The 24,036-nt window shown below is 50.7% G+C and overlaps 6 protein-coding genes across 6 annotated transcripts; 2 read left to right on the top strand and 4 right to left on the bottom strand.

Moving 5' to 3' along the window:
• Positions 1-2,047: 2,047 nt before the first annotated feature.
• On the top strand, positions 2,048-3,433 carry BKA67DRAFT_675192 (uncharacterized protein; the record flags this gene model as incomplete). The annotated part of the gene is made up of 1 exon (XM_046108777.1): positions 2,048-3,433. The coding sequence occupies one exon, from the start codon at positions 2,048-2,050 to the stop codon at positions 3,431-3,433; it is 1,386 nt and encodes a 461-aa protein (XP_045959438.1).
• Positions 3,434-4,051: 618 nt separating this feature from the next.
• Positions 4,052-9,878, bottom strand: BKA67DRAFT_515071 (Sec23-binding domain of Sec16-domain-containing protein; the record flags this gene model as incomplete). The annotated part of the gene is made up of 2 exons (XM_046097698.1): positions 4,052-4,680; positions 4,733-9,878. 2 exons carry the CDS (start codon positions 9,876-9,878, stop codon positions 4,052-4,054), a joined length of 5,775 nt encoding a protein of 1,924 aa, XP_045959437.1.
• Positions 9,879-11,219: 1,341 nt separating this feature from the next.
• BKA67DRAFT_559674 (uncharacterized protein) lies at positions 11,220-12,016 on the bottom strand. The gene is made up of 2 exons (XM_046102415.1): positions 11,771-12,016; positions 11,220-11,716 (listed from the first exon to the last, which is right to left on the bottom strand). Coding segments are annotated over exons 1-2 (420 nt in total). The 5' UTR covers positions 11,772-12,016; the 3' UTR covers positions 11,220-11,297.
• A 1,076-nt stretch (positions 12,017-13,092) lies between these two features.
• On the top strand, positions 13,093-14,740 carry BKA67DRAFT_515497 (DHHC zinc finger domain-containing protein; the record flags this gene model as incomplete). The annotated part of the gene is made up of 2 exons (XM_046097732.1): positions 13,093-13,240; positions 13,326-14,740. The coding sequence occupies 2 exons, from the start codon at positions 13,093-13,095 to the stop codon at positions 14,738-14,740; spliced, it is 1,563 nt and encodes a 520-aa protein (XP_045959435.1).
• A 479-nt stretch (positions 14,741-15,219) lies between these two features.
• Positions 15,220-18,174, bottom strand: BKA67DRAFT_534105 (uncharacterized protein; the record flags this gene model as incomplete). The annotated part of the gene is made up of 1 exon (XM_046099803.1): positions 15,220-18,174. One exon carries the CDS (start codon positions 18,172-18,174, stop codon positions 15,220-15,222), a length of 2,955 nt encoding a protein of 984 aa, XP_045959434.1.
• Positions 18,175-19,225: 1,051 nt separating this feature from the next.
• On the bottom strand, positions 19,226-20,947 carry BKA67DRAFT_534104 (uncharacterized protein; the record flags this gene model as incomplete). Its single annotated transcript, XM_046099802.1, has 4 exons — positions 19,226-19,935; positions 19,988-20,490; positions 20,553-20,709; positions 20,782-20,947. 4 exons carry the CDS (start codon positions 20,945-20,947, stop codon positions 19,226-19,228), a joined length of 1,536 nt encoding a protein of 511 aa, XP_045959433.1.
• Between the last annotated feature and the right edge of the window lie 3,089 nt (positions 20,948-24,036).

The following is a 24,036-nucleotide window of genomic DNA, read 5'->3' as shown; positions in this document are numbered from 1 at the left end:
TGTTAAAGTAGGGTTAAAAGTACGAAGCCCCTCCATCAGATAAGGTACCACTCAGGAATTGGCTCGCCAGGTCCTATGTTTCGGCTACGACTCTACATCCCAGACGTCTTCAATTAGGTTCTCGGGGTACATGATTCCATTTATGGCTGGCTTCAGTGTATGAAAAGGACATCCCTATGACTTCTTAGGCTGTATCATTGGCAAATTTGTGACTCTGAGTTCTGCTCGTCTTCGCTAGTTACTAGTCATAGTTTCGTTATTTTCATGAAGGAATCAGTGAAAGATGGCTTGCCTTCCAATATACCGCCTGCTGGTTGAGTTTACAACCCTGGTGGGGTTATCTTCCTGCGCTGTTGTCGCCTTACTACCGACCTCTTGAGACTTTTGCCTTTCTCTTACGGAGTGTAAATCTAACTTCAAATTCATCATCTGTGTCCCATTCCACATTAACTGGTGTAAGAAGCTAGAGATAAGCTAGAGCTTCTTTCGATGGCAGATAGTCCTTCTGAGAGTTTCCGTGGCTCCTTGTCAAACAGGCAGAAACCCCCAGTTGCCATCCCATGTATGTCTTTTGATCCAGTTTACGTTCACGCCCTGATAAGCTTCCGGGTCTATACTGTCATCATTCATCGAGTCAGCCAGCATTCGTGACAGGCCAATCTGAAACAACCTCTCGAGCCTTTGAAAGCTAGTATATAAATTTATCGGTCAGATGCAAAGCCTCGCATTCGTCTTGTTCACTGCGTCTTTTGACATAGTCCGTTACTTGAATTAGCTTGTGGCCCTGCTGAAAGGCCATGCGCGACGCTGTCTTCGTTCTAAGCTGTATCAATCTCATGTTTCCCGTTACCATTGACTGAAGGCTCTTTCTTGAGGCTTATAAGATTGCATTGTATCTCTTATTTCGCCCACTCTTCCGTAGTGATCTTACGGAACAACTTAATACAGTCGACTCTTCTTACTAGGTGGAGCTTCATCAGCTACGTAATTCTCCGGATGCTTCTTTTGAATTTGTTGAATCACTTTAAAAGCTAACACTCTGAGTGTGCTAAGTGCTTCTTTCCTTGATGACTTCTCTAGTGTCTTCTAGGTGATTGTGCCTGCTGAGTTTACTGGAAGGTGTTATATTTGGCGTAGATGTTGAAGCGTTTCTATAAAGAAGCTAGAATAACCTAAAACCCTCCCGTGGTCGCAGACATTCCAAATCCGTTTGTTCATCAACAGGTCTAGCTTGACGACTGGAACGCTAACCGCAGCTCATTTTCCAGAGAGCTAGGCCACATTGTTCTTGTTTCATTTACAGCAATTTAAATTTATTTTTGAGTATCGTAAGCCTTGTGACGAAATCTTGAAAAAAAATTCTTTGTCAAACCCCGGCTCACTTTTACCCACGATAGTCGTGAGAGTCATCGCCCATTTAAAATACCCCAACTCACAGGACCGGTACAGGACATATAACAACGAGGATCATGACTGATTAAGAATAAAGCGTTCATTACGTGATCCGGATAGAAATACTTTGTACTGGCGTAGTAGCACTTTCTTCGAACGGCATAGTATATCGTTGATAAAACAGTCGTTCCTCTAGATTAATAGTCTGGCGAAGATAGCATTACTTCTATCACAAGAAGTACGAGAATTGGAATTATAACGGCTTCACCTATACAAAGACACCCTTAATAAAATGCTGAAACTCGTCGAACTGCCCACAGAAATCCTGCTCCTTATTCATAAGCAAGTGGAGATGACAGGAGACATTGTCAATTTGGCGACAGTATGCAGGACGCTAAGAACGACTCTCTGGACTAGGTATATATTCGAAGCTGACGCAACGCTCTGTTGGCGGTGGAAAGAGAGAGAAATAGAGTACAGGCAGTATCAAATGTACCAAACGTACTAAAAAAATCCGAACATGAACTACGCAAGAGACATAACTCGGTATTTTTCTTGACATCTGGAATCTGACGGGAATATAAAAGAATGGAGGCTTAAGCCTAGACCGAAGCCTCTCTTTATACGATGCATTGAAGCCTGTGACAATTTGGACATGCTTAAGTGGGCCGCACAGGAATATAGGCGCAGCCACCTGCAAGCCCTCGTTGGCCACTGGGGTTTTTATGAACACAATCCATTGCTACATGCGGTCTGTCTGGGTCGGAGGGATGTAGTTGAGTTGTTGGTTGCCCAAATAGCTCAATCCGATGAAGTCCGCTTCCGCGGGACAAGGGGAGCAAACTGGGATTTCGTCAAGAAAGGAGACGACTGGTTCTCACACCCTCTTCCGTGGGCACTGGATCGTTCCATCTTGTATGGCATGACTGATACGGCTATGTTCCTCGCAAAACAAGAAAATGGACTGCTGGTCGGTTGTACTCAGATTGCCATCTCTTTCAGGTATGGAGACATGAAACTAATATCATTTCTGATACGGACGTACCATCGAAGATCCGGCAAGAGCTTGAGGAGGGTACTATACGACGCCATCGCATCGGAAAAGATTGAAAAACATCATCTAATGTCTGACATCATTGAACTCATCAGCACTTTACAACCAAATGTGATCAAGGAGCTAGTCGATCTACAGAATCAAGATATCATCTTGCAATCTCTTCGACAGGGCCTTCCACGAAATAGCCTCTCTACTCTCCAGTATCACAAAAGAAAAGACACACTATCTCCAAAGCTTCTTATCGACAACACGCGCCAGGCTGTCACTGACGATAAAACCCTTATCTTCACGCAAACCTTCTACCCCGACTTTGCAAATCGTTCGCTGGATGAACTTGTCCCGGCCAGCTCTACCAACGAGCTGGACGATGAGGAAGAGCAAATTCACGATGGGCTATTAACGGAGGCCATCCACGGTGGGGCATCACGGACTTGTCGTTATCTCGTACAGTCAGGATGTACACCCAAGTTCACGCATTGGCAGGACGCAATCGAGCAGCAGCACCTGGACTTCATCGACTTCTACATGCACAAACTTCCCGACTCGAGCAGAGTCCTGGAGCCCGATACTCGATATAATAGCGAAGATAGCATAACGGCGTTCGAGTGGGCTGTCTGTCTAGCCACGGATGCCATCACAACAGCCTTGCTGCCTCAGAAGGAATGTTTCAAGGCTGTCCTGAGACTTGCATATTACACTGGCGACCTTGACAAGATCAGCCGCAGTACTCGTGATGACTTGCTGCAGTCTTTTACAAACATGAGTTATACGTACGTCAAAAGAGAAAAGTATACCATAATGCGCATCCGCTATGCTGGTGCTGCTGTCCCAGGCGATGCGGATCAACGTTGGCAAGAATTGACAGGCCGTGGGTGCAAGATCAATCTCTGCAGCCAACTGTGTTTGCTGGCCGAGATGATGACAGGCCACCGCTGGATCACAGAGATTAAGCAGGAGAGCCGCAATGACGGATATTATCGATGATCTATGTGATCATTTTTACTCTCATACTGCTCAAAGAACTGAGTTGTAGTGGCAGGACAGGTATTACATGATTCAACGTTCTCGTGCATGCTTCGATGACCAAAATCGATCGACATCGCTAGATCATTTATTTCCAGTAGCATTACGAGTGGTTAAAAACAGACATAGCATGACGATATATGATAATATTGGATTCACTAGGTTCATCGTGAAGCAAGTTGTGAAAATATCAATCAGACAGAGAGGGCAGCTAGATGACCGTTCGCTGCTTGTGCATATTACAAATTGTAAGTCTATGATACAACGCTCCTTCCCCTACTCCAGGTGATGGAATTAAAATGCCTATACCGATGCCATCTTGTTTATTGTATCGTTTCCCATATTAATCCATATTCAATCATGCTTTCATCCAGAAGACACATTATGAGATCGACAAGCTGCATGATACGTCACTCAAGGAGTGCGCCAGTACTTCCAGAAGCTAGAGCTTGACCATGCCAAAATACGCCACTAAACTTCTCCACTTCTTTCAATTGCTTGAGTGAAGTCAGTCCCGTGTTGTACCACTGCGTTCTCCATTTCATCACACTGCTCCATGACTCGCAGTAATTCTACTGCTTATTTGGCCATAACATCAACATACCGGCCGCTCTTTCGAGGCTTCTTGGCTCCCTTTGTTCTTGGTCCAGCAGCTCCTAAAAGATCGTCGATACTGCTGGCGTTACTAAGGCTAGTAGTCGGGCGGCTTGGAGGGCCACTGGGGACAGGTGGGGCAAGAGTGGGAGGACCATTGCTGTCGGCAGATCCGTTACTAATGTTGCTAATATTGCTGACACTGCGCGCCATTGGTGGTGTGCCCCCCATTGCAGGTCCCGGCCTGAGGTTATCCATTGATGCCATCTTGCTGAGGTTGCTCACACTGCGTGGCATTCCCATGGGAGGACCACCCGGAGGTGGAGGCGTACGGGCACTCATTGGCGGAGCACTGCTACTAGATCCTGGCGGAGGGGTACCACTCGCGCGTGGAGGTGGTGGTGTTGCCGTTTTGGCGGGAGTGTCATCTGCGCCTGCCTTCTTGTTCACCCAGCGTTTTTGATCAGGATCGTAGATAAAGCTGCTAGTCTCGCCGAGCTTTGCGCGGATGGGCTTGTTAGTAGGAGCGGACATGTCAGCCTCTTTTTTAGCACCGCCAAACCAGCCACCAAGCCATCCTTTCTTCTGACTCTTGCCTTCTGCAGCGCGTTTGGCTGTTATTCATGTTAGTGTGGATCCGGATAAAACTTAGAGATGACGACTTACCCTCCTCCTCAGCTACCTTCCGGAACATCTCCTGGTTCTCACGGTCCTTTTCGGCCTTTGACTTCTCCTCGGAAGTGGCAGGAGCAGCGGACTTGATTGATGGGAAATCATCGTCGTCGTCCATGAAGCTCTTCTTGGGTTTCGGTTTGTCTGTATCCGATTCCCCACCCTCAGGATCAGGCTCGTACGACGTAGGCGGCTCGTATGAGTATGGCTGGAAGCTTGGGGGTTCCCAACTGTTGCCTGTGGAAGGCGCTGTAGGCGTTTTCTCGTCCATAGCTTCTCCCTGCGCTGCCGAGTTATCAAATGTGTTGAGCACTGGAGGCTCGTATCCACCGTAACCAATATTGGCAGGAACATTATTGACGGCAATTTCTGGTTGAGCCTCAGGCACATGTGTCTCTGGTTGATAGGGGATGTGGGAGTGGCCTGGCGCTTCCTGAGCAGCAGTGGGTTGGTAGGGAGAATAGTTTGACACGGGCTGGGAAGATGCCACAGAGCTGGCCCGTGCCGTAGGTGCAGGCTGGTAACCAAAAGTAGCCGTGGAGAGGCTCTCTACAGATGAGCCACCATATATTGGAGGCAGGCTCTCCTGAGCGGGTCGAGGAAGCTCCAGAGAGCCACGTTGATACTCGCCCGAAGATCGTTCCATGGATGTCCTTGAAGCATAACTGGAGCTTGGATCATAAGAGACTGCTCGCTGGCCACCCATAGGGGCATATCGTGATGAAGTGCTGTTAGCCGGAATGGCAGGCGAAGGACCGCTGAATGTCTCAAAATTGTTGACAGATGGGGAACGGCTGATTGTCGGTGTTCCGCCGGCGATACGGGCAAATGGTCCTGACTCTGCTCCGGGCTCCCCGGGAGATGCTTGGCCGGAGGCCTGAACGTCATCACCGGAAACAAACTTATTAAACTTGTCCCACATAGAGCTAGTGCTAGGTTTTGGTATCCACGAAGAGCCCCCTTCCTTTGGCGTCAGCTTCAGTCTTCCCATAAGGTCGGCTACTGCCGACTCCAAAATAGGATGGTAGTAGGGTGACCTCTTCGTCTGTGCTCCGATGGCGTTCATTATCGTCTCGCAGTAAGCCAGAGCTTTCTCCCTAACACCGTACTCGGATAGTGTAATAGCATGTTGTAACTTGTAAGCAGCAAGATGGGGACAGCTCTGTTGTGCGTTGGAGCCAGCCAACGCAAGGCCGAACTCGTAGACTTCACTCAGTAGCAAAGCTTCGGGTTCCTTGGCAAATTGGTCGGCTTGACTTCGATGGTCGGCACCAACCAGAACGAAGTTGACATTCGGATCGTCCAAACCACCAAAAACGGCATGCTTTCGAGCGAACATGAAGCAAATATGTGCGGCTTCGGCTCTGCCATAGCTAGACAGTAAATTGCCCAGCGATGTGATGGCCACAATATCGTTGTTACTCCTGTTACTAAGGATTAAGCCCAAGGTCTCACGCCATTTGTCCAGACCAGCTAGCGCATCTGTTGATTGGGCCGAAGTCGTGGAGGTAGACATCAATTGTAGACCTGCCCTGGCATGACTTGGCACAAGTGCATCGACCGATTCTTCGTGGTTTCCAGAAAGGACGCCATAAAGCGCAGCAAGTGACTCATTGGCGCCACCAGACTGGTTTACTTCCTTTTTGATGAACTCTTGACTAACCTGCTTATACAAGTCACCCGGGACAGTGCTAGCAATGAGCATGGCATGGCCCCAAAGACGTTTATCAACAGCAACCCAAGCACCTTTCTCACGATCGCCGATAAGAAGATGCTTCCGAATCTGCTCAAGCGCCGATGAATCAACCGCGTCGGTTTGTAAGTTGCCAATGCCAGATGGGGCTCCTTGTAGCTCCGCCATAGTCGCGGTGGGGGCCTCTGACTCGTCACCGCCGGTATCGAGTTCGGGAGAAAGCACGGTCCGCACCGCCTTCTCTACGGTAGGATTACCCTCAAGGGTACCGTCGTTCTCGATAAGAACGCGAAGGATCTTCCATAGCAATACTCTTTCAGTGGATCTTTTGTCCTCATGTGAGATATACTGTTGAAAGGCAGCGTTTGGCAAGTCTTTCTCCAAGCTTTCAATCCCCTGTGACAGCCAAGTAACGGTCTCCTTCTTCTTGGACTTGCCTTTTAATGGCCCAGGGAATCTTGCAAGGCGGTCCTCAATTGGCTGCACGTCCTTAATGTGCTGGAGCTTGACCTCCCCAGGGCTTCGAAGGATCATGGGAAGTGCTTGGTTCATGCCATAACGGGGAATGTCTTTGGGGAAGGAAGTCACCATAGTACCTCCGATACCCCAGGACACGGAAGGAGCACCTCTCCATCTTTGTAAAGGATCAAGTTCGCGGCCATCCGTCGGCGGGACCAAGTTCAAAACCTGCGACATACCTCGAGCACGAGTAACAGCGGGGCGACTAGACTGCGTTGCTGAGGTTTGTCGAGGGGAAAGTGGTCCATGTGCTGAAGATGGCCGAGGGGAAGCCTGCATAACTTTTACAGGGGCACGACCATGGAGCGCACCGGGAGATTGTGTCTGCGATCTAGGCGGAGGAACAAAGCTGACTTCCCGTGTAGGCACAGCCGGCTGTGAGACAGGTGCGTAGTTCGAGATGGTATGTTTCTGAGGAGAAAGTGTAGTTGCAGGTGAGGTGACCGGTGGGGGCGTTCTTCTAGCCTGTTGTGGGCTATAGCGTGAAGATTGCTGCATGGGGGGTGGTGATTGCATCAATGCATTGGTTCCATCCTCTTCAACTTCTCGAGTAGGTGGCAAAGATGGTACCCTAGTGAGACGTTGCTCATATTGAGAGGAGGCGCTCCGAGTCAGTGATGGCACTTGGCCACTACCAGCAAATGTCTTCTCTCGCGAGACTTCGAAATGGGCCAGAGGACTTGACGTTCTGGGTTGGTGAGCAAGAACAGGGGGTGAAACGACTGGATATGCACCACTGTTCGAGCGGCTTGGAGGAGCAGGGGAATAGCGACTTATGGCAGCCACTGGTGGGGTCATGCCAGCGGCTGTAGACATTTGAGCTGGAGCAGGCGAATAACGGGTCGTTGCGGGCGCACTCGGGCGCGCTTGACCATTATGCATTGCATCATATGGGCTGCTTCGCTCTGGGGCGACCAGACCGGCAATGCCGACCTGAGGCTGCACCGGCGGAGACATTGATAACGTTTGAGGAAGACCGTGCTGAGGACCTTGATGAGAGACTTGTGGAGGCTGGCCATAAGGGGGATGCTGCGGCGAAGGTAGGCTGTTCTGACGTGTAGCAGTCCGAGGCTTTGAGCTCATGGGCAGATCCTCGAAGAAGCTTGACTTGGAGGTCAGCTTAGGCGCTGGTTTGAGACCAGATAGGGGCAGATTCGAGCCACTAGACGACGGTGGTGATGGCATAGATACTGGGACAGCGGAAGCCGGTGGCGGCTGAGAATGCAGACTTGTAGACCGAACAGGACCAGCAGGGGGTGCCAAAGGCGCGTTGGCACGCGGGACTTGCTGCATACTGCTACGCTGTCTCGGCTGAACACGAACAACATCCATCGGTAGGTCGTACGGTGAAGAATAGCCGCCCTTCGATTTGTCCGCAAAACTTTGTGCTCTCGACGCTTCTGGCTTCGGTAGTGGTGCCCCATACGGAATCGTAGCCGGTGGGTTGGGGCCCATAGGAGCGTATTGAGGTGGGAAAGCCTGTTGTGTTTGGGGGACATTCGAGGCCGAGTTGAATGTATTCAAAACTGGCTGTGTCTGTGCTGGCACAGCAGCTGGGGTGTATCTCCCATTGACCCCAGTAGTCTCCTGCGCTGGAGCAGAGGCGGTGGGAACTTCTTCGTCCTCGTCTTCAAGGAAACCCTCATCATCACTACCAAAAAACGCTGCAGGATCTAGCTCCTTAGTCTCTGAGTCTTCCAGCAGGAAATCCTCGTCGTCCCCAAATGCGGCCGCCCACTTTGCATCCACGTCTGTCGACTCTCCCGCTACCGTAGCAGTCGCTTCCTTGTTCAAATCTCCATTAGAGTCCCCGTGAGATGATCTGATCTGCTCTTCGCTCTCCGGGTCGATTTGAGTGCCCAACTCGGATGCGTCAAAATCATCGGATGGGTGGCCCACTGGGTCGCTGTTGCTGACACTGGTTACGATATTGGTGAACATACTTGTATCCTTCCGTTGCAGTGCTGGGTTTGAACCAAGTAATTCGGCCTCCGGGTTTTGTCCGTCTTGTAAGTGACTAAAGAAGTCATCACCTCCTGCGGCCTCGTCCGCAAAAGAGGCATCGAATCCGTCGGAGGGAGCTTTTGCATCCTCTCCATTCAGCTGTGGTTCATCCTGAGGAATGAGCGGCAATCCCTCCTCGAAGCGAGCATCAGAAGCATCCTCTTCAGCACCGATCATATCACCACCAACTGGGAACAACTCTTGTTGGTCTTCTGCATCGACATGATCGAAAGTCTTCAGAAAATCGGGCTGAGGAGTCAGATCCGGTTGGGCTTGTTGCTCCAGCTCCTGCATGATTTCCTGGGCTTGAGTTGCTGCAGGAGGTGATGTAGGCTGCTCCAGATCTGCGTAGCTCAGCTCGGGCGGTGGTACAGCTGGAAACGAGTTGGTCCGCTCGTTCGGAGGCATGAACTTGAATGGGTCGGTGTCTGATCGTTGCAGGTTCCACTCGGCATCGTCATCGTCGTTCCAATTCATCTCATGTGGTACTGTTCGTGCAAAGGAGACGGTACTCGAGTGCTTTGCCGCTTTGGTTTGGGCGCGGGATTCCGAGGAATACGATGGAGATTCATCGACAGGGCCGGCAGTATCAGGGTCCTGCGCGTCCTTGTCTTGTTCCGGCGAAGCTGATGTCGGACTGGGGCCAGGGTTCTCGAGATCCCAGCCTCCCGCTTCAGGATCATCATCATGTCCGAATTGGTCGAGAAAGGCGCCATCGTGGGTGGTCGCAGGGCCTATCGTGGTGGCTTCCGAGGGGATTTCCTGAGGTGAAGCTTCCTCGGCCTCTTGCGGTGGCGGTTGGTCTATAGTTGGCTCTGAGTCTAATTGTTGAGGTTTTGCGGAATTCCAATCCGACTTTGCATCCGAGTTCGGCATGAATGCAGGATGCCACGATGCACTGGGGGTATCTGTGTTGGAGGCCATGAGGGCGAGTATTAAAGAAAAGATGGAAATTCAAGGCCGAAGGTCGAAAGTACTAGGAAGCATCATTGTTAGCATCAAATATAAATGCATGTCTCGCGTCCTCAAACGCCGCTCGATCATGCGCGGCTTTTCCCTTCCTTCATCACTACACAGCACGGGGGCGCGCGCAGGCTGGATGGAAACCGCGGACCAGCCGCTGGGGTGAATGCGCGCGCAGCTTAGGTCCAGGAGTCAAGGAGCTTTGGTGACGGGTACGGGTAGGGGGAGGGCAGAGAGCATTGCCCAAGGCCAGAGCGACGAGAGACAATACGTACTTATACAAGAACCGCGGGAAAAACCAAGTATCATTACAGAGAAAGGTCCATGCCTCTTTGGCGTCGCCCAAAAGCAGTGCGAGTAAAGGTGCCACGGTATGCAAAAGGGCGATGATGTTGCAACTTGTCAGATTCAGGATGGACACACGACATGAGCACCTCCTGGTTAGCACTAACCCAACCTGACATAGTGGAGTATACGGAGCATGGTGTTCGCGGTCCCATGCACAACGTGCAGGCTTAGCAGGCCTAGCAGCCCCTTCAGGTCCTTTTCAAGCTTCGAGAATCGAGAATCGAGAAGCGAGGATCGAGGCACCTTTCCCATGCATCTCTGTAACGCTCGACGAATCGGCGACGTGCAACCAGGTGCCGGCTAGGCCTACTTTGGATTAGTCCTAGATCCCACTCCGCTTTTTTCTTTGTTCGGCAGCATCCCTCAGCAGCCCCCTTTTCGAAAGAAGAGCGGCTCTTTCAAAAAGAAGGAATATAACTTGTAATCGGGTATTGAGACCCTTATAGTACAAACCACAAGCTACCAGCTGGAATCGCCTGCCACGGCAACGGGCGGGTTCTTTCCTATTACAGCATCTAGTTAGTACAGTATTCGCAGTCGGAACCCGCACGACGGCGTAACCATCACATCAGTTTCCCTTCCTGTTACGACATGATGCAATATCATATCAAGATCCGGGAAACCTCGAAATACGTATAATGTATATTGCGATGGCACGTGATCAAATGGGCCCCCGGCTCATGGAAATACCAACGGTCGGGAGGCTGCAAATAGTTGTAGGCTCCACGGCCCGTTTTGTTGCGGAAGGGCAGCCAGACAACCCCCAAGGGCACTCGTTAGTAAGGAAGTCTTAAAGGCGTATTTGCAAGAAAGGACATCGGACTGAGCTGCTGCTCTCCTCTCCTGAACTCGACGATCGTACTCGAGTCCAATAATTGTGATGACCATATGTTTGGAATCTGGGTGTTGCGTCTTAAAAGAGAATCGCGTGGCGTCAATGCGAAGCTCATTTATCCCTTGAATTATCTTTGAACTACCAGAGTGCTTTCATGTTACGACTGGATATCAATCATATTCCGATATCATCCCACATCAACTTCTCCTCACCCCGTTTTGTATCAGTGGCTTCATACTCGAGAACGCATATCTCGCAATCTTCCACTGCCCATCCTCCTTCCTCATGATGAACAACTCCTGATTCAAATGCGGCTCTGACTCCGACGTGGCAAGCATCGTCTTGGTCCCCTCCGCCGTTGTGCGCGCGAAGCCCCATTCCGGCCCAGCAATCACAACTTCCTCGATGGTGAACTCGATCTCCAATGCCACACTGGAAAAGATCCGCGTGTAAGAGTCTCGCAGGGCTTGAGTGCCGACGCTGGCGGTGAAATGTGGAGCGAGGATCACGCCGTCGCTTGTGTATAAGGAGATGGCCTTTCCAACGTCCCGTGACTTCAGCGCCGATCCGTAGGCATGCAAGGTTGCGGTTATCTCTTGTACTGCTTGCGAGGTCACTGAATACCGTGTTAGCTTTGTTATGGCGTTTCTACAGAGGTATTCATTCGTACTTGTTGTTGAGGCTGCAATTTTGGAGCAATCAGGGTCCTCAGAGGGGTATAAGAATGAAACCGAAACGTACTCACACAGTTCACAGCTGCCATTCACTCAGACGATGAGGTTAAATATCAATATTATGCTGATTGGTCAGAAGTGGGGGATGTGCTATTCTACAGTATAACTCCTCCAGAATGTATAGTGGCAGAGTGGGGTTCGCTGTTGTGAAGAGTGGGATACGCAGACAGTGGGCGATTTCCTGTGCTCTGAATTACAACAAAAGACGTATATTGACCCGTCAAGTTCGTGAGCGGCCATGACTCGGTGGCCAGGCACTGTTCCGTGCCAGTCACATAATGGCAAGGTCATATCTATTTCTGTTTTGCTCATTTCTCCTTTCAAAATCAAGGAAGAGGGGGTCAGAAGCTCGTTATTGTTCAGACTACCTTTCCAAACTTTCCGATTGTCCAGTTCAGGGTTACATTATGATATTGATTGGTTAAAGGCTGCGGCGAGTTGATTCCCATGTAAGCGTGCGCATGTCTTGAGAGCAGGACTGGGGAAACTGGCCAGAGAACCGTTGGACCTTGAAATGGTATGAATCAAGTGCATTCCTAACAGGACAGGGGCTCAGCTCGAGAGTCCACCTACAACTTTGTGAGCAAGAGATAATGCTGGCATTAACACTTGGATAGTAAAACACATGTGGAGGAGAGCATTTGAAAATGGGCTCCACAGTCATAAAGCGTTCAGAAAAATCGGTATAGGCGTCAATAAGTTTTGTTTTGATCCCTGTTTAGAATGTTGCACATTTTTGTATTGTACTGTTTTGTTTTGTTTTCATAGGTTGCATACCTCAAAGTTACATTGGGTCCGGCTAATAAATAATCGCAATGTTACCAAAGGTCCCAAGGGTCTGGCGCGGAATTCAAGGGTCCGTCGCGTTTGCTGACGCCGCGCCGTCGTATCCGTTGCGTCTCGTCTCGCTGCGTTGCGCTGCGTTGCGTTTTCCGTTGCGTTGCACCGCCACGTGCTGAGCCCCTCCCCTATCCAAACAACTGACAGCGGGAAGTTCACAGCACGGGAGGGCAAGTCATTTTTGTTGGTCAGCTTCCTTGCTTTTGTGTTTCAGCTCGTTTTTAATCTGGCAGGACGGGACACTTGTGACATTGTGCTGCTCTATCCATCATGAGGTAGCATTTGATGTAAGGCTAGAACAACCTTTCACTCACTCCTTGTAGCCTTTGGCCTTTCGCCTTCCGCCCCCGAACTCGAGTGTGCTTTCATGGATGAGGACTCGCCTCGACATTCTTCGCCCTCTTCTCCCCCCATCATCATGGCCCGCCGATGGGTTCGCAAGATCGAGCGTTACTGCTGCTCCTGCCTCACGTACTTTCCTCTCGCTTTCGTGTATGGCTTGACAACGTGGGCCGTATGGGTTGATATATGCGTTGGCAGCACTCGATCCAAAGTCCGTTGGATAGGTGAGTTTCAACTGTCCTGTCTTTCCATCGCGAAGCACAATCGCCTCGTGCGCTGCTCGGGCTGACATGATGGGCGTCTACCCAGGCACGCAATCGTCTATTGGAGCTGTCTTGCTCTACGGCATGCTCAACTGGGCCTACACGACAGCCGTCTTCACCGAGCCCGGCAGCACGACAAACGCCTACGGCTACTCGACCCTGCCCACGAGCGCCCCACCAAGAGCCACCTCCTTCACAGTCAAGTCTAATGGCGAGTTGCGCTTCTGCAAGAAATGTCAGGCGAGGAAGCCGGATCGTGCTCATCACTGCAGCACATGCCGAAGGTGTGTCCTGAAGATGGATCACCATTGTCCATGGCTTGCCACGTGCATTGGTCTGCGCAACCACAAGGCTTTCCTCTTGTTCCTCATATACACAACCCTCTTCTGTTTCTACAGCTTTGCCGTCTCGGGATCATGGGTCTATTCGGAGCTGGTGGCCGAGACGCAGTACGTCCAGACGTTTATGCCCGTCAATTACATCATGCTAGCTGTCATCTCGGGCATTATTGGTCTGGTAGTCGGCGCATTTTGTGGTTGGCATGTACTGTTGGCGAGCAGGGGGCAGACGACTATTGAATGTCTCGAAAAGACCCGATACTTGTCGCCTCTTCGCAAACAAATGCACCAAACCTACAATGCGCAACACAATGGAGAGGGTGTGCAACTCCCCAAGTATGGACAGCAACTACTCGATATCCATCAAAATGCTATTCCCGGAGTCACGAGACCAGAGGAGGGAGAGATCAGCGTCAGTGTAGACGGCCGCGACAACCGCCAACCTTCAAACATGACGTACGAGGACATGGAGAGGCAACGGGCGCGCGAGCGGTACGAGGAGTACCTGGACGAACAAGATTCGGACAAGCTGCCAAATGCTTTTGACCTTGGTGCGAAACGAAATCTTTTACATCTTTTTGGCCACTCGCCTCTCCTCTGGCCACTACCCATCATCAACACGACAGGAGACGGCTGGTCGTGGGAAGCAAGTCCAAAGTGGATCCAGGCGCGCGAAAGGCTCTCGCAAGAGCGTGATGAGCAGAGGCAGAGGGAGCAAGCTGCTGGATGGGGCACCGAAACACCTGTATTCGTGCAAAACACTACGTATACCCCGGACGATCTTGGTGTCACTAGGCAATATCTTGCGCCGTCTCCGGCACTTTCCGCTGGACGACGAACACCATCCAAGGCCGACCGTGTACTCGGGAGGGATCCCAACCTGTACGCGGACGAACCTCCCACTTCACTTCCTATGAGAAAGCTCAGCCCTTATGGCGCTGAGGTCGAGGACGACTATGACACTAGCAGCGATGAGGATGCGGCAAAGGAGCAACGTGCTATGAACGTTGTTACAAACGGCGCGTGGGCACGGAGCGGTGCTAGCGGTCTGTTACGAAAACCCACAAACTCGCGCTTATCACCCACAAGCCAATCGGCACATCATGACGATGAAGTGGACTAAATGTTGTATGTTATAATGATGGCGAAGCGTTCACTTCTTTTCGGTTACAACATTCCTAGGAATACCATATTGCATAGAAATAGGCGTTCAGACTTTGTATATTTGTACTTTGGGGTTTACATTTTCCAAAAAAAAACAGGGCTTGGGTCGATGGCACAAGGCAACCACTTGAGTTGAGGATTTAGCGAGCATACTCGAATTGTGGCATAATCCCAATTGAATCCTCCTTTTCTTAAGATGGTTATCTGCGAAGAGTGAAGTTCAACAGCGAAGGTTTGCAGTTTAGCTATTCCTACAATCTGAACACTCATATTCTCATTCGGTCGTATGTAACCATTGCTACCGGACTGGTGAAATAGGCGACGAGTCGTGTGGCATTCTCCCGCAACAAAAACAATCTGTCAGCATGTCCAATTATCCATTAATTTCTCCGCCTGGGCGAGCTTTCCAATAGTCCTCTCTCGTCCAGTCCCAGGCTATCACGGCTTGTCCCCCTTATCGTTTCCGTCCCTTCCGTTAGCTGCCGGCACAACATTACCACCACTTCCTTCTCTCAAGATGCCCTTCGGGGTCAGTTCCCGTAGCTTGCCGTCTAGTTCACCACCCCTCCTGTTACCGCCATCAACCACCGTCCCTCTCCGCGACCGCGTGCCCGTCCTTGTCAGAGCAGAGGTCCCCATCTCCCTGTCGCCAGTCACCAAGCTGCTCGAACCGCCGCTCTTCCTAGTTCCAGACGCACTACCCGGGCCGCCCATGGCGAGATAATTCCTCGTTCCCCCATTCTTCAGACCCGGGCTGAACCCTCCGCCACGCGCGGCCAGCAGCGTGGGACTGCGTTCCGCCGCAACGGAACCACAACCGCTCACGGAGCTGATGGCGCTGACAGCGCTGTTCATCCGCCTCAACTCGGCGATGGTATTCACGACCTTGGAAGTCGGACGCGCTGGGTTCCGGAGAGGGGGCACGATGTCATCATCATTGTCGTCGTCGGCAAGCTCTCGCGCGTCCTCGCCGCCCGCATCTTCGCCTCGACGGTGGTGATCTCTAAAGAGCGCGGGTTCTGCCGCTCTGGGGCTTTCGGCACGCTTCCTTGACTGTGCAGCACCCACGACCGCGCTCCCCAGAGCCCCAGGCCGAGTCCGATTACTCTTCGGCCTTTCAGGGCCTAGGGTGTCGCCGGTACTTGGTGGGGGTAGGCTGTCGTCCATGCGGATGGCGCTCAGAGTCGCCGTGCTGTGGTCGAGCGTTGCGCTCGCGCCGCTGCTGAACGCATAATGCTCGTAGACGGACGACAGTCCGCCTTCTGACAGCACCGGGCTGGGCCGACGCGGCGAATTACCCAGTGTTGGTGAACTCATCATGGGACGTAGAGCCTGAGGAGGCGGCACATGTCGATGGCTCTTCGGGGACGGAGTTGGGCTGTCATTTAATTTCGTTGACCTCACTACCGGGAAGGGGCCATTCACGATATCATCCTTGGATCTCGGATCATCGCCAGCATAGTTCATGCTTAATGGGATGGATGTGAAGACCTGTGATAGTCGGACAGGATCCTGCGATGGTGGTGTTACTGCTATGAAGGGGTCGTCTTCACAGGGCACATCCAAGGTATATATGTTGAATTGCAGTGACGTCTCTTGTGGGAGCCAAGCCTTGACCAATTTTGCGTTCTCGACAGTTGGGACCTCTGGAAGAGATCGTGGTATTGATAATTGTCCAAGTGTGGTCCTTCTCACGTCGAAAGGCCCAAGATATGGGACTTTTCCTTCCTCGAAGGGGACTCCAGGAGTTATGGGCCGTGCTGTTGTTGTACTCTTACTAGCGGTAGGAAGACATGCTAGTCCTGCATATGTTAACTGGGTTGAACTTTCACCCCCATGGTCCTCATCCTCGCTATACAGTGTCGAAAGCGCTGAGGAGTGCGAACTTGCAACTGAAGCAGGCCGCAAGGGGTGTATTGGCTGTAAGCTATCTTCTTGACTTCTTGGCTCTGTGGTTTGGATATTTCGACTGGGACTTGACAGAGGAGTGGTATGTTCCGGCTGCGAAACTCGTCTTGGTGTAACCAAGCTGTCCGGCTCGGAGATCCAAGACATCTGGGAGACTTGTCTACTGTGTCGTGAAACATGTGATCCTGGTAAACCTTCATCCAGGATCGCATCAATAGCCTCTAGCTCAGTATACATCACTGCTGGGGCGCTCTTCTGACTCTTGACCGGACTTGGTCTGTTGTTCGCGGTGGCTGGTTCTGTGCTCAAGGGGATGAAACCGCCATTCTTTGCTTGAATGAATATAAGCCGTCTCCTCGAGCTTCTTTCACTGTCACGAAGCCTTTCGGTCGTCATTCTCAGAATTTCAGTCAGTTCCGTATCGGTAGCGCTGTGCTTTGGTGCCTGTGGCCTCTGCGGAATCGGAACGCGGGCGCTTCCAGCAAGCTCCTGTGCCGCCTCATGAGCAACGTTTTCCCTGAGTCTTGGATTGTTGATTGTCTCGGATGGCGCTTCAGGTACGCGTGCTGTCGGCGCCGCTGTTGATGCGCTGGTAGTCATTGTCCGCGATGGACCATACTGTCCTTTTCCCAACGGATTACCCTGCAGAACAGTGCGAGAAGGCGTGGCTACCGTTTCGTCTTCCTTGTGTTTCATAGAAGTTCGTTCCCTTAGCCTCCCACGCCCACAATACCCACTGCCTTCATGCTCCATCTGCGGTATAGTCGGACTTTTGAAGACGGACGAGTCGCTAAAATGTTGGCTCAAGCCCAATTTATTTCCTAGGCTCCAGCCTGTGATCCACGACAATCTCCCATTCTTACTCTTATCACTATGACTTGCTGGACAAACTCTCGGCCCATGCAATGCATCCTCGTCAATCCACAGGCTCTTTTTCCTCATACGGGATGCTTCCGCGCTACCCTGCTTGCTTGGTCCATGAATTTCTCCTGTTAACATCTCACAGTCTTGAATCTTAGTGGGCGTTGTACTTCCGCCGTCCTCAGTCCTGTTCGGCAGGAACATATTCAGATCATAGCTCTGTTTCCTAGAAAAGACAGGCGGAAGGACAGGCGGAAGAACGGTCTGACTCGTCGTTCCGATGTCTTCCTTATTCATGATACGCACTTCTCCATCGAGTACCACGAGATTCTGGGTGCTGATACCGAGGCTCTTCTTCCTTAGGCGGCCATTTTTTGGCGGGACAACTAGCTCGTGTGAAAACAATGGTGTTTCATAGAGAATCGACAGCTCTGAACGTGCAGCTGTTTGGAGGAGAGTGAGACGCTTGCGATCCCGTCGTCGTCCCAGGACAATGAAGAGGTGAGATAGGGCCAAGAAAAGTATCACGCTTCCGCCAAGCGCGATGCCTATTAAGGCGGGGCGGGAGAGTACTGTGCTTGAGGAGCCATGTTGACGGCGAACCATAAGTTTCACACGGGGCATGGCGATCTAGTGGCTTCAGAAACATCAGGCAATAGCGTTCCTAGAACAACGAAACTCACATGCGCGTACGCAATAGTCTAGGATGTCAGTTGCACTGAAAGGACGATGCACTATGATGCCTATGTAACAGGCTCGGGTAACTAGAGTAAGAAGCTGCAGAGCATACCTACCTACATGTCGCTAGATAGGTAGTGGGAAATGGGGTTGCAAGCAAACCACTCTTGAATGCGATCTCATTGCGACTGGAATGTGTCGATTGGCGGCGTCACGCATTCCAGCTGCTTATGTTGATTAAGATGCGAGGTTCACAAACAACCATCGAGGCACTCAGGGTAAGTAGATATTCTACTCCACTGTGATGAGTTTATATATGGAATGCTTGTCCACAATCCAAAACCAGTGCAACTGTGGAGGATTTGAGCACTGCTCTGTCAAAGACTCACAAACCAAGCGTCTGATAAATGTGTCAAAAATAACTGCTAAGACATTGAAGCTAGTTCTGGATAGTTCACCGATCCTTTAGCAGCAAATATCATTCTTGGGAGTCGAAACGGCTATCACAGAAACACGGGGGGGGGGGGGGGGGGGGGGATTTAGGGCCAATTGTTTTGATGTTGACAAGAAGAGAAGAATGTTTTTAATGCTTGAGATTGCTCTTGATCATGTGTTAAGTCAATGCCAAGAATTTTGTGAGATTTCATCCCTTGCCAGAAGAGATGTCCGTCCAAATGTATCATCAATCCATCTGCAAGATTTCACAAGAGCTTGCGTAACCCCATTGCCTCATAACGCCAGAAGCCAGTTCCCATATGCAATAACACAAAGTCAACACCAACTTTTCACACCGTCCACATGAAATACCGGCCACTCCTCTCGAGCCTCTCGGTCCTCTTTATTGACAACCATAGTGTGATCTCAGTTCAAAAGTGGATAAAAATATGGTGGAGTATGCCCAGGCAAGTAGCGTGAAGCCCGAAAACACGATGCAATATCCATCGCACCAGCAGAATGTATGATAACTATCTTCATGAATAGAAACCAGAGGACATGCCTAGTGGTGGCCAGCGTGCACATGGCGGTGTCGCAGGAGGTGGTCACGCTGTGATCGCTTGCTTTCTGCCTTGGCGGTGGCAGTTGGGTTAATCGTCACAGTGGTGACAACGTCTTCGGTAACGTAAACAACAGCCTCCTCGTAGACAATTTCCGAAACAACGCGACCGTTAGTGAAGTAGCCTGTGCTGACTGTCTCGTACTGCACACCCGAGGCACTCGTAGGAGCAGAGGTGGTAGCAGGAGCAGTAGCTGAGGATGTTGACGCCTTGGGGATATCCTGGATGGTAGCCTTGCCGGCTGAGGAAGCCGCAGAAGCAGAAGATGCAGAAGACGCCTCGTAGAAAAGGGCACCTAGGGTGGAAGAGCTCGCGGGCGCGTAAGTGAGGGCTGGTGCGCTGTAAGTGGTGGTCAGTGAAGCACTGGAGGAAGCACCACTACCCGAGCCAATAGTAGCCCGCTCTGGGCCGTATTGGATAGCGAGGTTGCCAGGAAGTGATGTCAACACGTCAGCAGCGCCACCAAGAACGTTCTCGACCTTAAGGATAGAGGGCATTGTTTCGATGTGACACTGAGTCTGGTCCTCTTCGCTCTGAATGGTAAAGAGCTCACAATCCTCGATTAAGCCGGACAAGTTTGTGCATTGATCAACGGCCGATTGCAAGAAGTCTTCTTCCCAGCCCATCATGAAATCACCATGGTAACCGAAGCCTAAAGGAGAATTAGTTCATGTGGAAATAAAAGCAGAGCGAAATCGACTGACCAGTAGGATCTCCGTTAGCGATAACGAATTGACCATCAATACCGTCGTACTTGTAGGTTGCCCAGATAGTCTCGTAGAACAGAGTCACAAGACGAGTCTCAAAGCCGTCAGGGCAGTTGCCATCCTGAACCAAGTCGGGATAAGCCATGTGGCTCTTGTGGTTATCGGAGTCGAGGTCCTTGCCATTCCAGCAAGACGGGAAGGCCAGCTCGAAGCGAAGCCCATCAGGGCAGTTGGCATCCAGGTATGACTTCTCTGGCATGAAGTGGCGGTAGAGAGCGGCTTCAGCGGTCTTTGAATAGTCGAGGCAGTTGAAACCCAGTGCACGTTGCTCTAGGTCAGACTGGCCTGTTTGGCCAAGAGCAGCCCAGTTTGACTGAGGTGGGTCGGGTTGGGAAACATCGCCCACAGTGTAGTTACGTCGTAGATTGTCACCTGCGATCATTCTGAAACCCTCAGGGAAAGCCTTCACATTGTCATTGGGGTCGCGCAACAGATAGTACCTTCACAGAAGTATTAGCAGGCCGCCACGTCAATTCGGGTAAATAATGAAAGGGAGGCTTACGCAAGCATGCCGCCGTCTTGTTGAACAAGCTCGAAAGTACCATTCGAAAACTCGAAGTACAACGCGGGAGTCCAGTAGGCTGAGAGATCCTGGGTGACAGCACAGGATGTGCAGTTGCCAGCTAAGAGCTCATCGGTATCGGCAGATTCAGAGAATGCTGTAATATATCAGCCACAACCCAGAGTGAGCACTCAAAGCTAGTCGTCTCATCACAAAATAAAAGACTCACCACTCGAACCATGGATAGTGTGAGCATGCTCCGCTGTTGAGCCTAATGACATGATGGGATCTATTCTTGCCAGTGCAACGCGCCCACGGCACTCCATGCGCCAGAAAGCAGATGCGCCGTTCAGCGCATTAAGCACGACAAGGGAAGTCCAGAGTTTTGGTGCCATTTTGACGGATTGAGGTTGTGGGATGCTTTGATACTGTTTCCAATCTTCCGTTTATTGAGAAATGGGTCAAGGTTGCCGGTTTTGTGAAAAATAATCACAGTGGTTATTTCGCCGAAATAAGTACCAAGGAAGTCAGTGCAACCAATTATCAACGAGTGTCTTGTTGAGATTATCGCGAAGTCCGTCTGTGGTGAAGTGAATGTGTTGTGATGGTACTTCAATGAATCGGTACCAGGTAACTGTGGCGAACAAAAGCGGGTAGACCAGCTTTGAACTGCAAGGCCAAAAGTGATTTCCTGTCGAAGTGACGTTGTTTGCAGACACGAAAATCGGTATAGCCGAGAGGACGATGTTGTTCGCGCCTTCCTTTCTTCGACCACAATAGATCACCTGATGACAAGTTTTGGCCCAAATTCAAGAACCGAAACAACAACCACGTGAGTTATTCCGGGGAACCGATTCTCTTCTACTTGGAGCACGGTTTTTTGTTTGCTGGTAGTACCTTTCCTGTTTCTCGCTTCCGTGTTGATGATGATCACTGCGTTGCAATGACGTGTATGAGATGTGGGAGGGTGTCCTGGTATTGTGGTTTTTCTTCTTCTTCTTTTTTTTTAACTTTGATTTTCACGTCGTTCTTCCAAAGTAACCAACCTCACAGCAGATACCAGATGGCTTCTAACGCTTAGATGGATTTTCAACGAATGAGTGCGATCACAGACCGGTGAAAGAATGTACAAGCCAACGATCTAGACTACAGGTCTCGATCAGATGAACTGGCAGTGCGGTCGAAGTGTCAAGAAAATGAGTGTTGAGACACAAGTCGGAATAAACGAAATGTGTCGTGGTTAGGAAACCAAAGGCAAATGAGTGAATGAATGTGAAGGGAGGTGTAGTGTAAAGAAGGGAGTGCACAAAGAAGGCTGGTGTGGTGGGATATCGGGAATTGGTTCGATTGGAATAGATGCGGATCTTGTGGTGTGGATGATTTGTGACAGGGTACAGGGTCAAGCCGCAGGATCCCAGCATGAGGCCTGTTGCACAAGCGAAAGACATGACATGGGTCAACGACTCAACCCCCTTCCGAGGGGTTCATCACATCCAACGACCATCTGGTTTCCTCGAATCGCTTGCCAACCTATTAGATCCACCCGGTACCTGAGCCTATCTATTTCCATACAATCCTTTACCCTGCGGTACAAGAGTTGCCTTTCGTGGTGATTGGGTCCGGTCCCACAGCATCACTGCGATTTGCCTGTCTGTCGCAATCTGCCAGCAGTCATGTTTATGGGGTGCCCAATTGGCACTGACCACAAAACGAGCCACCACACAGCAAATCTCTGGAGATCCTCATTCTTAGTACGCTTGACATCGGAAATTGAACCAAGCCCTTGCACCAGCGTCCATGTTTGACGTGTCGCTGGTGCGCGCATTTGCGATACCCGACAAGTCTAGTGGAGGAGGCTCCGGGTAGATTGCAACGCTGCAACATGACACTGCGCCGTATTCTGGGGGAAGTTAGGGGCATCTGCAACTATGTATAAATATTTTTTAACCGATCTACTGGGCTGAGGTTCCCGAAGCCACTGACGCCGCACTCAGATCGAGCTTAGGACAGCTCGAGCGTTACTAACTTAGTGTCATGCACACAACTCTGTTGGCTGCCACGTCCCGAGCCTTACACTATAAGTTGGCCACCTCAACGTGGACGATTGCATTCGTTGCCAACGCATCATCTGCAGACACAAACTTACCAACTCTATGGTACAGTTATAAATCTTTCTTGTCTCCAACAGCAAACGCATCTTCCCGAATCAATCTTGGATTCTGCGGGCCTGTAATAGTAGGCTCATATGAAAGATTGCCTAAATTGGCGCAAGCGCATTTGATCGATATTGAAACGCGCACGTCGGTATTCTATCAAAGGGGGCAGGTCCACTGATGTCCCACCTTGTACTCCATATTATTACATGGCGCATTGCACTACAAACGGCCCGCGCATGTGCCAGGTGAAGTCCAAATTGGCGTCAAATTGTTCGCCGTTCAAATACTTGCAATTATGTCATTGAGAATTTGGCATGATCTGAGTTGGCGTTAGGTGATTGTTTGTGCTTCAAGCCGTTGGAGTACTTTCTGTAGGCACATTGAGTCTCCTTCAGCTTATCCCCCAACCAAAGGATGTACGCCTAGAGAGACCAAGGAAAACCACCACGTAGCGCCCAATATGTAATTAGTTGAGTCATGGAGAAATCAGTATGATTGGCTGTGGCCAATGTCAAGACGCAAATGAAAGTCTGCCCACGTTATCATTTCCAAGAAATTGCAATACACCACCACAGCACAGGATAATAGCACATTCAGGCAGTTCTCTAAATGCGGTATTGTTTCCTTTTCATCCATAACCCGATGGTGCTACGGTTCTCGCTTCTTGAGATCTATTGCGGCCAAGGCGCTGGCTGTCCTCTGCGGGTGCAAGCATTTACGTGCGCCGGATCGATCATGCTCCCCTTCTATCGTTGATGCAGATAAGCTGCCTCACGAATTCAGAAGTTCAGCTTGACCGAGCACAACTTATACACATGACAGCGCATTCGAACTGTTTATCGGATGCCTCCCCAAACACCACATTTCCATTTTACACGAATCATTCCGTACTACGACGACCGAAATTCGTATTAACGGTGATAATAACAAGGTCGATTTGCGAAGGCCCAGTGGCAGTTACATCCCAATGGCCGGAGACACCAGAGTACTAACATCATTTTGTTCGAAGCAGCGGACTGAAGCCAATTCATCCCCGAAAGTGGAAGGGGGGGAAAGGGGTACGAGGGGCAATCGCAACGTCGCCCTTACCCAGTAGCGGGGTTTAGATCTACTATACGACAGGGAACTGTTGTTTCAGTATCCTTGGCTGAACCAATCAAAGCTGTTCCCGCGACTGCCTGAACGCCTCTTTGGGCTGGCTATCTACGTCCCTGCATGGCGATCCCCCATTTTTGCAGCGGACCACTGGATTTGACAGGAGCCCTGGTCTCAATTACATCCTGGTTTCGAGCAGATGGAAAAGGGCGCTTCCCACCGCTCTCACATGC

This window comes from Truncatella angustata (assembly GCF_020726525.1).
Source record: "Truncatella angustata strain MPI-SDFR-AT-0073 chromosome Unknown BKA67scaffold_3, whole genome shotgun sequence".
Taxonomy (NCBI): domain Eukaryota; kingdom Fungi; phylum Ascomycota; class Sordariomycetes; order Amphisphaeriales; family Sporocadaceae; genus Truncatella; species Truncatella angustata.
The sequence above is the reverse complement of the archived record's forward strand: the minus strand, read 5'-3'. Positions and strand labels throughout refer to the sequence as shown.